Source organism: Drosophila eugracilis, unplaced genomic scaffold (assembly GCF_018153835.1).
Source record: "Drosophila eugracilis isolate 14026-0451.02 unplaced genomic scaffold, ASM1815383v1 contig_2088, whole genome shotgun sequence".
Taxonomy (NCBI): domain Eukaryota; kingdom Metazoa; phylum Arthropoda; class Insecta; order Diptera; family Drosophilidae; genus Drosophila; species Drosophila eugracilis.
This window is the reverse complement of record NW_024572964.1, coordinates 159,685-169,690: the sequence shown is the minus strand read 5'-3', so window position 1 is coordinate 169,690 and position 10,006 is coordinate 159,685. Positions and strand designations below refer to the sequence as shown.

Sequence of the window (10,006 nt, the reverse complement as noted above, 5' to 3'; positions counted from 1 at the left end):
TTACAAGCTAAGGGATACGACTACGGCTTCCCGCAATCTACAAAGCATTGTTTGTAACAAATCAAAACGGATTCACATTTGGCGCCACACTCCGTTGACTCTCTTCCTTTCATTTTGTCAAAATTTATGCATTTTCTGTTTTTTATTAAGAGCGACTACAAAGAAATGATGTACACATTTGAATGAATGAAAAGAGGATGCAATGCTAACTTACTATACATATAATCGAAACATATTCATGGTTTGATGCCTACGGCGTAAAATGGCTTTACTATATGCTTTAATCGATCCGAAGGACACTTCTCATGCATTCTTGGCGCACCGAAAACCCAAGTTCCCGGCAGAGCTGTCCTCTGTGTTTTGCGAACGGGCCGCGCACCTGTACCGGTAGCAGTAGGACTTGTGGCACAGGTAGGAACCGCCCTTTTTCACCCGATTTGGGTTATCGCTGACATCGTTCGCGTCCCACAGATCAGCCGTCCACTCCCAGACGTTACCCACCATGTTGTGAAGATCGAAGACGTTTTGCCGGAAAGCATCCACCGGGCAGGTGTACTCGAAGCCATCGTCAGACAGGTTTCCATCGGGAAAGTCGCCCTGCCATATGTTTAACCAATGCTCTCCCCTAGGCATTAGCTTATTACCCCAGGGAAACAGTTTTCGCTCCTTTCCACCCCGGCACGCCACCTCCCATTCCGCCTCGCTGGGTAAACGTTTTCCAGCCCAATTACAGTATTCCACAGCATCGCGCCATGAAACGTGAACCACCGGGTGTCTCCCAAGGTTATCGAGGTTGCTGTCCGCGCCATTGGGATGCCGCCAACTCACACCAGCCACCTTGTACCACCAAACGGCGCTAGCCACTCTGAAGTCCTCTAACTCTTTCTGCTTTGAGGGACTCAGATGGGTCTTGAACAGAAAACTGTCGCCAAAGCGCTCGGCCTCAGTGGTGTAGTTTGTAACTAGCACAAACTTCTCAAAGGCTTCGTTGGAAACCTCGTAACGGTCCAGGAAAAAGTCATCCAGCTTGACCTGGCGCTCGGGAGCTTCCCGATCGGCCGGAAAATGTGGACTGTCTGTGCCCACGTAGACGGTGCCGCCCGGAATAAGCGACATGTCCGCAATCTTTGGCTCCAGTTCACCATAGTAATCTCGGTAGTGGCTGTTGGCACCGGCCGCTCGTTGCTGACAGACTTTGTTTGAAAGTGGCTGGTTATCCGCGCTAGCCTGTCTCTCTAGTTTCTGGCAACCGCAGTCGCTGGATGTGTCGTGAAGAACAATTATCCAGATAAACATAGAAATTGTTTTCATTTTGCCTGTGCAGTGTGGCCGTTTCCTATTTGGGAGTAAACGTTATATTTGTTTGTGATGTTAAATGCTTGATAAGCAGATAAAGTTTTAACGTTCATTATGTAAAAGCCGTAACATGGTCCTTTTAAATGGTTTCTAATTATTATTTTGTTTAATTGGATTTAGTGGAATATTGCCTGAAAAGGATTTTAATTGCTAAAATAGCCGAAAAAGTCAAACTTAACTTATTCTGTTAATACTATTGAGACCCGCTGTTGCGCGGTCACACTCTTCACTAAATGTAACTGTAACATTTGACGGTTTCTTTTGAGCCTGAATTTGTACGATTTATTATTGTTTAACTAATTGTTGTGAAAATAGATAATTAATTATAGACAGCATTGAGTCCAAGTTAAAGGTGATGCTTCGCAGTTTTCCTTGCGATCCGGACCTGTTGTACTAAGCTCTCTTTCAGATGATGGAAATGGTCCTGGAGCCAGTAGTAAAAGGCACTGCGCCAAGTGCTTAGTTGGCTCCTTCAATAATTGCGCCGCATGGCAAAAATCCCTGTTGTACTTGTGCCTAGTGTAAGTACCCACTTTGTGAGCAAATTGAATGCTCATAGCTCATAGTCCTCATAGTTTTCAGTAAAGTAGCTGAACAGACGACGAAGGACAATCCCCATTGCCACTTTTCGAGCATATTAAATTTCTAAGAAGTTGTGCAAATCGATTATTAACATTGTTTAATCATGAAATGTCCAAATAAAGGTAACCCACTGTTGCAAGTGGAAAACATATTAGAAACAGTACGTACGAGTTAAATAAGATTAAATTAGGGTATGGCGCAAATCGTTGTTAACAAAACTATGTTGTACAATGGGCCAGCAGGCCAGAGGCTATGCTTCGTTGGGCTTTTCGTGTAGCCACGGTCTGAATATGGGCAGGGTTGACGGATAGTGAGTGTGTGTGTCCGGTTTGAGCACCGACTCCGGCCATGTGTTGGCATTTGCAGTATCCCCAGAGTGACGGAATGGGTACGTGGCCAGCACGATGGGAAGTTGCAGCTTGATTTCCTTCTCCATGGACTTGGGTTCGATGACGAAGAAGACGTCGTATGATATCTTGATAAGATGGCAGCCGTGAAGGTTGGTCGGCGGTAAGGGCGGTACGTAAAGCTCGTTGTGCCACTCGTCCTTTCCCCCCGGACGAATCTTTCCGCGCACTAGGACAGCCAGCTCCCGCTTCTCCGTCTGAACTACCTTTCCACGTGCCAAATACTCAATTGTCTGCATTTGATATGTTTAAGAGTTAGATATGTAAATAAATTGCGGCTCTGTAGTTGGAAGCTAAAACCCACCTCGGTAAGGGACGCTTTGGTCCGCTTGATGGACACATTGCTGTAGTTGGAAATGAAGGCGGTGACCAGAATATTCTCGCCAGGTACATACCCACCGCGGTCTAGGGACACTCTGCACTTGATCTGACCTCCGCCCACGCAGACAACTCCCAGTTTGTGCTCCACTTCGCAGGTGAACGGTTGCTAAAAAAACGCGAGAGGTGAGTTTTTGAAGAGACAGTGGTAGCAGCTATTTACGGCTAAAATTGGTTTCTCTAAATTTAGGTCGATGGGATTCATCACGATGAAGACCTGATGGTTCTTGTGGATAATGCCGTTGTTTTCCCGTAGCGCCGCCTTACAGTAGAACTGGATCCAGCCGTAGCGACCCAGGAATGTGGATGGCAGACCCAGCGGCAGACCAAGTTTAAAAGGAAAACTGTGTATTCCCGGCGAGAGTATGGCTGGACCACCCTGGTCCACGTCACCCAGGAGCCGCATTCGGAAGTCTATATAGTTCTCCTTGTCGTACGTCCGCTCTTGCCGTCGCCCGTTACGAACCACTCCCTCGCCCACCACATGGAAGTGGAGGCCCAAGGCCGGAGTCTCATCCTGTAACTCGATTAGAACTCTTCCAGAGAGAAACTGGCCCGGAAAGTACAGTAAGGAGGTGTTGTCGAAGATGATGAGGAATTTAAGCAGCTTGCGCGGCATCGTAGCTGATTTTGGTTACAGCTTTCATCGGCTTCGTTTGCCTGAGAAGAAACAAACAAAAAAGCCGTCAGTTACTTCGAAATTATTTGGCACCGTTGCGCATGCGTCAATTCGTTTTGATTAAAGCCAACGTATCCGTCATACTTGGCTACGTCTGTGACCATGTACATGTACTATGGACTGCCCTCACATACATACGGCGATTGTTTGCATATTTATGTGGGTAGCATCTAGGCTGAAAAGGAAACAAAACCAGTTTGGTGTGCCCCAAGAGATGGTTGCGTGCTCGGCCCTGCAGCACGAAAGCGCCGAACAGCCAAAACTTCGCAGCAAGGTCATCATGTGAAGCATCTCAGTCCGTGTCACGCCCGCGCCCCTAACTAATCATTGCCAATGCAGTATTTGCCATAATCGGTAATCCAATCCAGTTAAATCCATTCGTCGACACTTGTGGGTATTGTGGATAGGGAAAATTAAGAGAAAACTGACGTAATTCCCCAGTGGAAAGCGGATTCCGACCAGTGCGATGTCGTTGTGAGGAATACATTTGAAAACGTAAGTCTCTTGTTTTAAATTTAGGTTGTTAAGCAAAAATCCATTGTTTTCCATATATCATTGTGGGCGCTCTCAAAAGAATAATCGTTCGTCGAATGCCTGTACTCACACAAATGTTTTTTTCTGGCCAGATTCAAACACGAATCCAGTCACAGCCGATTCAACCCGTTCTGGCTTCCCGTGCGAGCTAAATTGGCTCGATCTGAACCGCGACCGCTAGCGTTTGTTAAGCAACTGATCGTCGACATCGTCGTGCATCAGCTTACGGCTGAGAGGACAACTGAACAACTTGTTTTGAGCGCGTTTTTGCGAGAGATCCATTTGGAGAGAGATCCAGCTGGTGCTGGCGTTGGAGGCGAGGGAAGATGTCGTAATATGCCAATCAGTACCCTCGCGGCTTTTGTTTTCAATATGTTTTACCTTTCCAGCGGACTTCCAGGATTTTCTTAATGTATGTTCTTTTTGCAGGTAAGACAAAACGCTCGACACCGACAAACAATAACCAAAATACTGAAAATCGTTATCATATTTTCAGAATTTTTAAATAAGTCAAAACTTTTAAAGGTTTTATAATTTATTTGATTAGAAGATCAATCAAACTACTAGTGCATGTAGAATCTCCAATCGAAAGCGCGGAGGTGACGGCCTTAGCTGACAATAACAACATTTCGGACTCAGGCGCACCTAAAAAGGCTTAACTTATAAATCCGTACTGCACAGGTATGTATCCGTAGACAACTAAACATGTGCAGACATAGATGCATTAAGTGGCACACATTTATGCATTATGCATGCAATTCATACCGGTTTAGAGTTGTAGTTAGTGTTGTATTTAGTAGTATCCAAATCGATGAACCTCAACTGTAACTCATGAAAATGAAAGGCCAAAAGCCAAGCAAAATATCAAAAGGAAACAGAAACCAAACGGAATCTGTGAATGGTATTGCAGCCAGTGTTAGCCTATAGCATAAACTCTCAGACGTAGTGTTACTTCTGTAGATAGTTGTCTGATCTATTAGGCAACTCGTTAGTTATGCTTCCCAATCAACTCGAATAGGTAAAATATTAAAATAGTAGTGTACAGAAATATTTACATTTGTAGAGACCGTATTCCAAGATCGCCTATCTATAGTGAAAGAAACCTAATTATTACCATTAAAGACTACTCTGATTATTACTCAAAACAAATCATATCTCTGGTGGGTTTCTCCGCGACTCTTTAAATTTCTCCCAACTATATTAGTGACACTTAGTGGTAATGACTGGGGATTTCTATTTCTATGTTTTCTCGGCCTAATGGCTGAGAATTGTCGACTTATAATGACCCAAGACTTCACCACAAGACAGCTGAAAACGAGGCGGTTGCGGTCTGTACCTAAGAGTATCTGAAAGTAAGCTTACTTCGACTCGAGAAGTCTATATAGATGATAATCGAATAGTTTGACTTGGAGTTTCGAATAGACAACAATTAAACCAATTCTGCTCATGTAACAGTCAGTTGTTTTTGTAGCTGCCCCGTGCACCAGACCGAAAGTTTTGAGTCTCGGCTCCGTTTATCGCTTTGTTAAAGGCATGTTTAGTAACTATTGTATGCTAACTCTCCGCCTTTCATAATACTAGCGAAAACCGATTTGACGGCACAGAATTTCTTGGTGTATCTATCAGTCGAGGAGGGGAGTGGCCGATCCCAGCATAAACTTACCCACGGTACCGTAAAGTCAATTTTGAAGAGAAACACAAGAGATATTTCTGCAAGAAAACGGTGGTGTGGAGAGGTGGCCTCTTGCCTCACAAGCTGTGCATTTTGCGTTTTCGCTGCTCTTGCCTTATTTCGTTTTACAGGTTTGCTCTTTCCTGAATAGCGTTGCTTTTAAGCTCGAATACGTAGCACAGTGCCTCAGTTGTAGCGATGAAGCCGAGCGCGCTGGTAAGACACATTTAGAGGCGCCAGTTAGCATCATTTTCCGTCGGGCAGGTGTAACGCGAGAAAGTTGAAACTGTAACAGGCTAGGCTCTCGTAACAGCGCATGACTCATCGCCAGTGTTTACATGGCGAGGGGCTTTTTCTAGTTTGACTGTGATTATATCTATGTAGTAAACACATGTAATGTTACCACAGAACTTCATGATTGACTAATAGCTGATCGTGACACGTAGAGTGGGAATAATTCAGTCGCACCAAGTTCTTAAATATAACAGTTGGCCATTTATCATAGCCTCCATAAGACATAGAGGACTTATTGTACAAACCCCAAGTATTAAATTTACTAACCTCTTGTTTGTGCTACTTTTAGTAGTCTTGCAGACAAAATGAATAGCGAGACAGTGGTTAATAGCTTCTTGCCCCAAAATTTGGCAGTGCCACGAGACGAAGACTTAGGCTCGCTTTCCTCACTATCGGACAACCTAACGATTTGGGTTAACGGTGAGGAGCACTGGATATCCGGCGTGGATGCAAGCACCACCTGTGCAGATCTAATCTGCGCGTTAATCAGCTATCAATACGTTCAGCATGATAAGTTCCGCAAAGACGAAGAATTCGCAGATCCTACCAAATACCCCGCCCAGGTGGCGCAGGAGTTTGCTATTGTTCAGAAGCAGCGGCACTATGAGGAGTATTTGGACGGATGTGCCAGACTCTTTGATGTTATCACCACTCATAACACAATGCCGAAAGATGAAGTAATAAAAGCAATCACCAAAAAAAAATATGAAATGTTATAACCCCTCTTCTTTCTACCAGTGTCAACTTCAGCTTCGCCATTTGGCAACTTCAGCCCTTAAGCACACCCAAACAACGGATAAGGACAGTGGTATGGGCAGTCCAGTGGACAGCTCGAGGAGCATGCGCTTTCGACGGATGGGCAAGCACAAGCACAAGGTGGTGCCCTCCACTAAGATCTCGGACTTCACAAATACTAAGCAGGCAAAGAGGAGCCGGAAAGTAGAGCATAGGAGCATCACGACTCCGAATGAGAGTTTGCTAACTATTATATTGGCACAGGATGAGACCATTCTTAAACAGATGTCCATGTTACAGTGAGTTACCCAATATCCATACATATACTCCTGACTTCCACCGACGAGTTTTCACAGCGAAAAAGATCGGCAGATTTTACAAATCGAGGAGGAAAGGCACCGAGGGCGGGTACGAGAACTTGGTAAAAACTATCTGCTCGAAACATATCTGAAGGATTTGGATGAACCACAGGAAAGCGAAACTAGCCTAGAAGTCTTTGAAGACGGTGTACACAGGTTACATGAGGAAGGTATTTATGAAATTAGGTCACATTTAAATAAAATTACGCTTTTATAATGAACTTACTTTTATTTTTAGATAGGGACTTCCGAACGTTCATCGATGGTGACACCGTCAAAAATGAGATGAGATTATATTGGCTGGAGAAGATTCACGTGGTGAACAAGCAACTGCAGCGAGAGGAAGAGCTACTACTGAGCTTGCACGCTAAGGTGCGTAGACACCAGGTAAAGCGGGCGTACCAGACGAAGAGCGAGGTGCTACTTCAAATCGATAAACTCGATACAGAGCTAGCGGCTCAGGTTGCTGATATCCACAGGGTGGAACGGAAACTTTTCACGGCCAATGAACAGCTTAAAGCTAAACTGGCTGTGCTTGAATGTTTGGGTCGCGAATTCGAAACAACGATATCCGGAGCAACTACTGCCGATGTTCAAAGCAAAGAATCTGGAGAGGGACAACAATGCCACCGATCCCCGCACAGACCTAACGATCTCGCTACCTCTGGAAAATGTCCGCAAATTGTAGAGGTAGGAAGTGTTAGAGGGCAGCCGAACCGAGAACAAACTGACAGCAACCTAAGGGAGCGACAAATAAACGACAAGGCGTTATCAGAAGAAATGTTTAAGGTGATCAGATCATCAGATCCTTCTACCTCAGCAAGCGTCTTTCAGATAGAGACTGGTCCCAGAGGGCCATTTGCGCAACCTTCGAATACAGATATTCAACATCTGGGAACCCTTGTTTAAATTGAGCGATGATCCTGCGGTGCTTTTCATTGCAGTATCTCGGTTAATGTATTTTGAACATCTGTACCAAATTTGTGTGAACCAACCAAATAGAGATTCATTCTGTGTTTATGTTTATCACTTCAGTGTTACATACCTAAGAGTGTTGCATTACACAAAAATTATGGATAAGTATTCAAAAAATAGTAGACATCAAACAAGCTGTTTATTACCTAAATCTATGTTTTACCAGACCTCTTTAACTGTTGTATGAATCCTGCATTGGGCTGAATGCATGGTCTCCATGATTTGACCAGGTTATACGCATCCTCGTAGCACATGTCCCGTCGCTGCATCAAATAGCCAATAACCACGGATGCGGATCTCGAGACGCCTGCGTTACAGTGTATGAGCACGCAACCATGAGACTGGCGCGCCTCGTCGATGAACTCAAGGGACACGGGCAGGACATAGTGCATCAAGTCGATTTCTGGCAAATCCAGGCAGGGCAAGTACTTACATTTCACTGGCGTGGGCCATTCCACATCAGGCGTCTGTATGCCGATGCTTAGAATGTGCGTTAATTTGTACTTCAGAACGTTGTCTGCGTTCACCGCATCCTGCGAGCCTAGGTACAAGAAATCGCTCAGAATGCAGGCGGGCACAGCGTCGGGCTTGGTATCCACGACGAAGCCATATTCACGCGACTCTAGCTGTTGCGCACTCGAGGCCGAACCGGAGGATCTGCTCCGTTCGATGTAGCGGGCACCGGTGGAAGTAGTCACGACAGTGGTGGTGGGTCTCAGGTTGGCCAGCCGCTTTTGCAACTCATACAGCAGTATCATTATAAATTAGTTGTCTTCTCCTCTGTAATGCACCCGGCACAAGTAGAGCCCACAGGCTGGCGCCAAGAGCACACGGTGATCCCAAGAGTTCTTTGAGGGAATGGTGAGCATCTGGTAGAGGCACCTGTCATCGATGCGCCCGCTTCCAAAGGCAATCAATGCGCCGACAATGCGCCTAACTTGCTTGTACACAAATGACTTGGCTTTGATCTTAACGTCCCAATAGTCATAAGTTTCTGCAGCGAGAGTTGCGTTTGCAGCAAGAGCGAGCGTTTTACCTGGTTGTATATTGACTTCGTCTATTTTACGCACTGTAAACATGGGGTGATCTCGACTTGGTCCTTTCTGCCGACTGACGCTCATAAAAGTCCGAAAGTCGTGAACTCCGATGAACATTTGCGCTGCAGCTTTTACTCTATCTATATCAAACCTCGGGGCTCTGTTGTTAATTATGTGTTAATTATTGTATTCTGAGGGCTAGGAGATTTTTCTTACTGCAGAAAATAACAGCGATCTATTTCCTCCACAGGCATAAACGTCTCAAATCCCTTGTTTCTGAGATTATCATTTCCCGAGGGCGGTTCCTTTGCCACAGCAAAGCGGTACAAATAAGTTCGTCCCGTGGCGTGGTAGCGGCAGTGAAAGGTGTCTGCAACCAACTGGCTGCTAAGCACACGAATCGGAAGACGCTGTTTACCAAGGGTTCGGTTCAGCACACCGGTTAACGTGGTCGTGTCGTAGGGCTCCCCATTAGGTCTCTGTAGGTCGACGTGGACCGTAGAGTGAAGGGCGTGGACACCTGCGTCTGTTCTAAAAGTTAGTGGAAAATGTAGACTTTATAGACTCTTTTTTATTTCATCGCCCACCGACTGGAGAGAACAGTAATTATCTCGTTTGTGGGATGAAAAACCCGGAGAGCCAGCTCCAAACTGCCTTGAACGGTGTTGGTGTCCAGATGCGGCTGCTGTAACTTGTTGACCGTTTTCTGAATACCACTGTAGGAGAATGTAGTTGCGTTTAACAAATGCCTGGCATTTAATTATAGCAATATATACCGAAAAGCCGTGCCAATGTACGATATGTTTAATAAATATCTGTGCATGTTATATAGCACTAACAGGAACAGCTGACGATAGTCGTCGGTCTCTAGAGGTGGGGAAAATTAAGCGTACAAATTTTATTTAAAAAAATCGTTTTACTTATCAGTAAAATTAGCAATTACGTATTTTTTTAACATTATTATTATATAAGTCTGTGCCAAAAATGGCTAGCTTATA

General features: G+C 45.0%; 5 protein-coding genes and 1 long non-coding RNA gene across 8 annotated transcripts; 2 read left to right on the top strand and 4 right to left on the bottom strand.

The window, feature by feature from the left end:
* Positions 1-127: 127 nt before the first annotated feature.
* On the bottom strand, positions 128-1,337 carry LOC108104627 (formylglycine-generating enzyme). The gene has a single exon (XM_017210802.2). It carries the CDS (start codon positions 1,309-1,311, stop codon positions 304-306), a length of 1,008 nt encoding a protein of 335 aa, XP_017066291.1. The 5' UTR covers positions 1,312-1,337; the 3' UTR covers positions 128-303.
* Positions 1,338-1,597: 260 nt separating this feature from the next.
* On the top strand, positions 1,598-2,101 carry LOC108104735. Its single transcript, XR_001772312.1, has 2 exons — positions 1,598-1,877; positions 1,932-2,101. It is a non-coding gene; the product is annotated as an uncharacterized LOC108104735 (long non-coding RNA).
* Positions 2,019-4,123, bottom strand: LOC108104733 (arrestin domain-containing protein 4). The gene is made up of 4 exons (XM_017210970.1): positions 4,007-4,123; positions 2,887-3,383; positions 2,650-2,832; positions 2,019-2,578 (listed from the first exon to the last, which is right to left on the bottom strand). The coding sequence occupies exons 2-4, from the start codon at positions 3,340-3,342 to the stop codon at positions 2,189-2,191; spliced, it is 1,029 nt and encodes a 342-aa protein (XP_017066459.1). The 5' UTR covers positions 3,343-3,383; positions 4,007-4,123; the 3' UTR covers positions 2,019-2,188.
* A 1,575-nt stretch (positions 4,124-5,698) lies between these two features.
* On the top strand, positions 5,699-8,022 carry LOC108104698 (ras association domain-containing protein 10). 2 transcript variants are annotated; one of them, XM_017210909.1, is made up of 5 exons: positions 5,699-5,824; positions 6,192-6,579; positions 6,641-6,936; positions 6,994-7,166; positions 7,235-8,022. In XM_017210909.1, the coding sequence occupies exons 2-5, from the start codon at positions 6,208-6,210 to the stop codon at positions 7,903-7,905; spliced, it is 1,512 nt and encodes a 503-aa protein (XP_017066398.1). In that variant the 5' UTR covers positions 5,699-5,824; positions 6,192-6,207; the 3' UTR covers positions 7,906-8,022. The 2 variants fall into 2 exon arrangements, with proteins under 2 accessions (XP_017066398.1, XP_017066399.1); XM_017210910.1 differs by having other exon boundaries at positions 5,819-5,824; positions 6,195-6,579.
* Positions 8,023-8,088: 66 nt separating this feature from the next.
* On the bottom strand, positions 8,089-8,729 carry LOC108104701 (dual specificity protein phosphatase 19). Its single transcript, XM_017210916.2, has one exon. It carries the CDS (start codon positions 8,727-8,729, stop codon positions 8,124-8,126), a length of 606 nt encoding a protein of 201 aa, XP_017066405.1. The 3' UTR covers positions 8,089-8,123.
* Positions 8,730-8,735: 6 nt separating this feature from the next.
* Positions 8,736-9,971, bottom strand: LOC108104700 (tRNA pseudouridine synthase-like 1). 2 transcript variants are annotated; one of them, XM_017210915.2, is made up of 4 exons: positions 9,785-9,971; positions 9,600-9,724; positions 9,225-9,534; positions 8,736-9,168 (listed from the first exon to the last, which is right to left on the bottom strand). In XM_017210915.2, the coding sequence occupies exons 1-4, from the start codon at positions 9,829-9,831 to the stop codon at positions 8,736-8,738; spliced, it is 915 nt and encodes a 304-aa protein (XP_017066404.1). In that variant the 5' UTR covers positions 9,832-9,971. The 2 variants fall into 2 exon arrangements, with proteins under 2 accessions (XP_017066404.1, XP_017066403.1); XM_017210914.2 differs by having other exon boundaries at positions 9,225-9,539; positions 9,596-9,724; positions 9,785-9,970.
* Positions 9,972-10,006: the final 35 nt, after the last annotated feature.

Coding starts and splice junctions, on each gene's coding strand:
- LOC108104700 (XM_017210914.2), bottom strand. CDS start 9,831: ATGCACAGATATTTATTAAACATATCGTACATTGGCACGGCTTTTCG. Junction 9,725..9,784: donor TACATTGGCACGGCTTTTCG/GTATATATTGCT, acceptor ATTCTCCTACAG/TGGTATTCAGAAAACGGTCA. Junction 9,169..9,224: donor GATCGCTGTTATTTTCTGCA/GTAAGAAAAATC, acceptor AATTAACAACAG/AGCCCCGAGGTTTGATATAG.
- LOC108104733 (XM_017210970.1), bottom strand. CDS start 3,342: ATGCCGCGCAAGCTGCTTAAATTCCTCATCATCTTCGACAACACCTCC. Junction 2,833..2,886: donor TAGAGAAACCAATTTTAGCC/GTAAATAGCTGC, acceptor GCGTTTTTTTAG/CAACCGTTCACCTGCGAAGT. Junction 2,579..2,649: donor CCAAAGCGTCCCTTACCGAG/GTGGGTTTTAGC, acceptor TATCAAATGCAG/ACAATTGAGTATTTGGCACG.
- LOC108104698 (XM_017210909.1), top strand. CDS start 6,208: ATGAATAGCGAGACAGTGGTTAATAGCTTCTTGCCCCAAAATTTGGCA. Junction 6,580..6,640: donor ACACAATGCCGAAAGATGAA/GTAATAAAAGCA, acceptor TCTTTCTACCAG/TGTCAACTTCAGCTTCGCCA. Junction 6,937..6,993: donor AAACAGATGTCCATGTTACA/GTGAGTTACCCA, acceptor GAGTTTTCACAG/CGAAAAAGATCGGCAGATTT.
- LOC108104627 (XM_017210802.2), bottom strand. CDS start 1,311: ATGAAAACAATTTCTATGTTTATCTGGATAATTGTTCTTCACGACACA.
- LOC108104701 (XM_017210916.2), bottom strand. CDS start 8,729: ATGATACTGCTGTATGAGTTGCAAAAGCGGCTGGCCAACCTGAGACCC.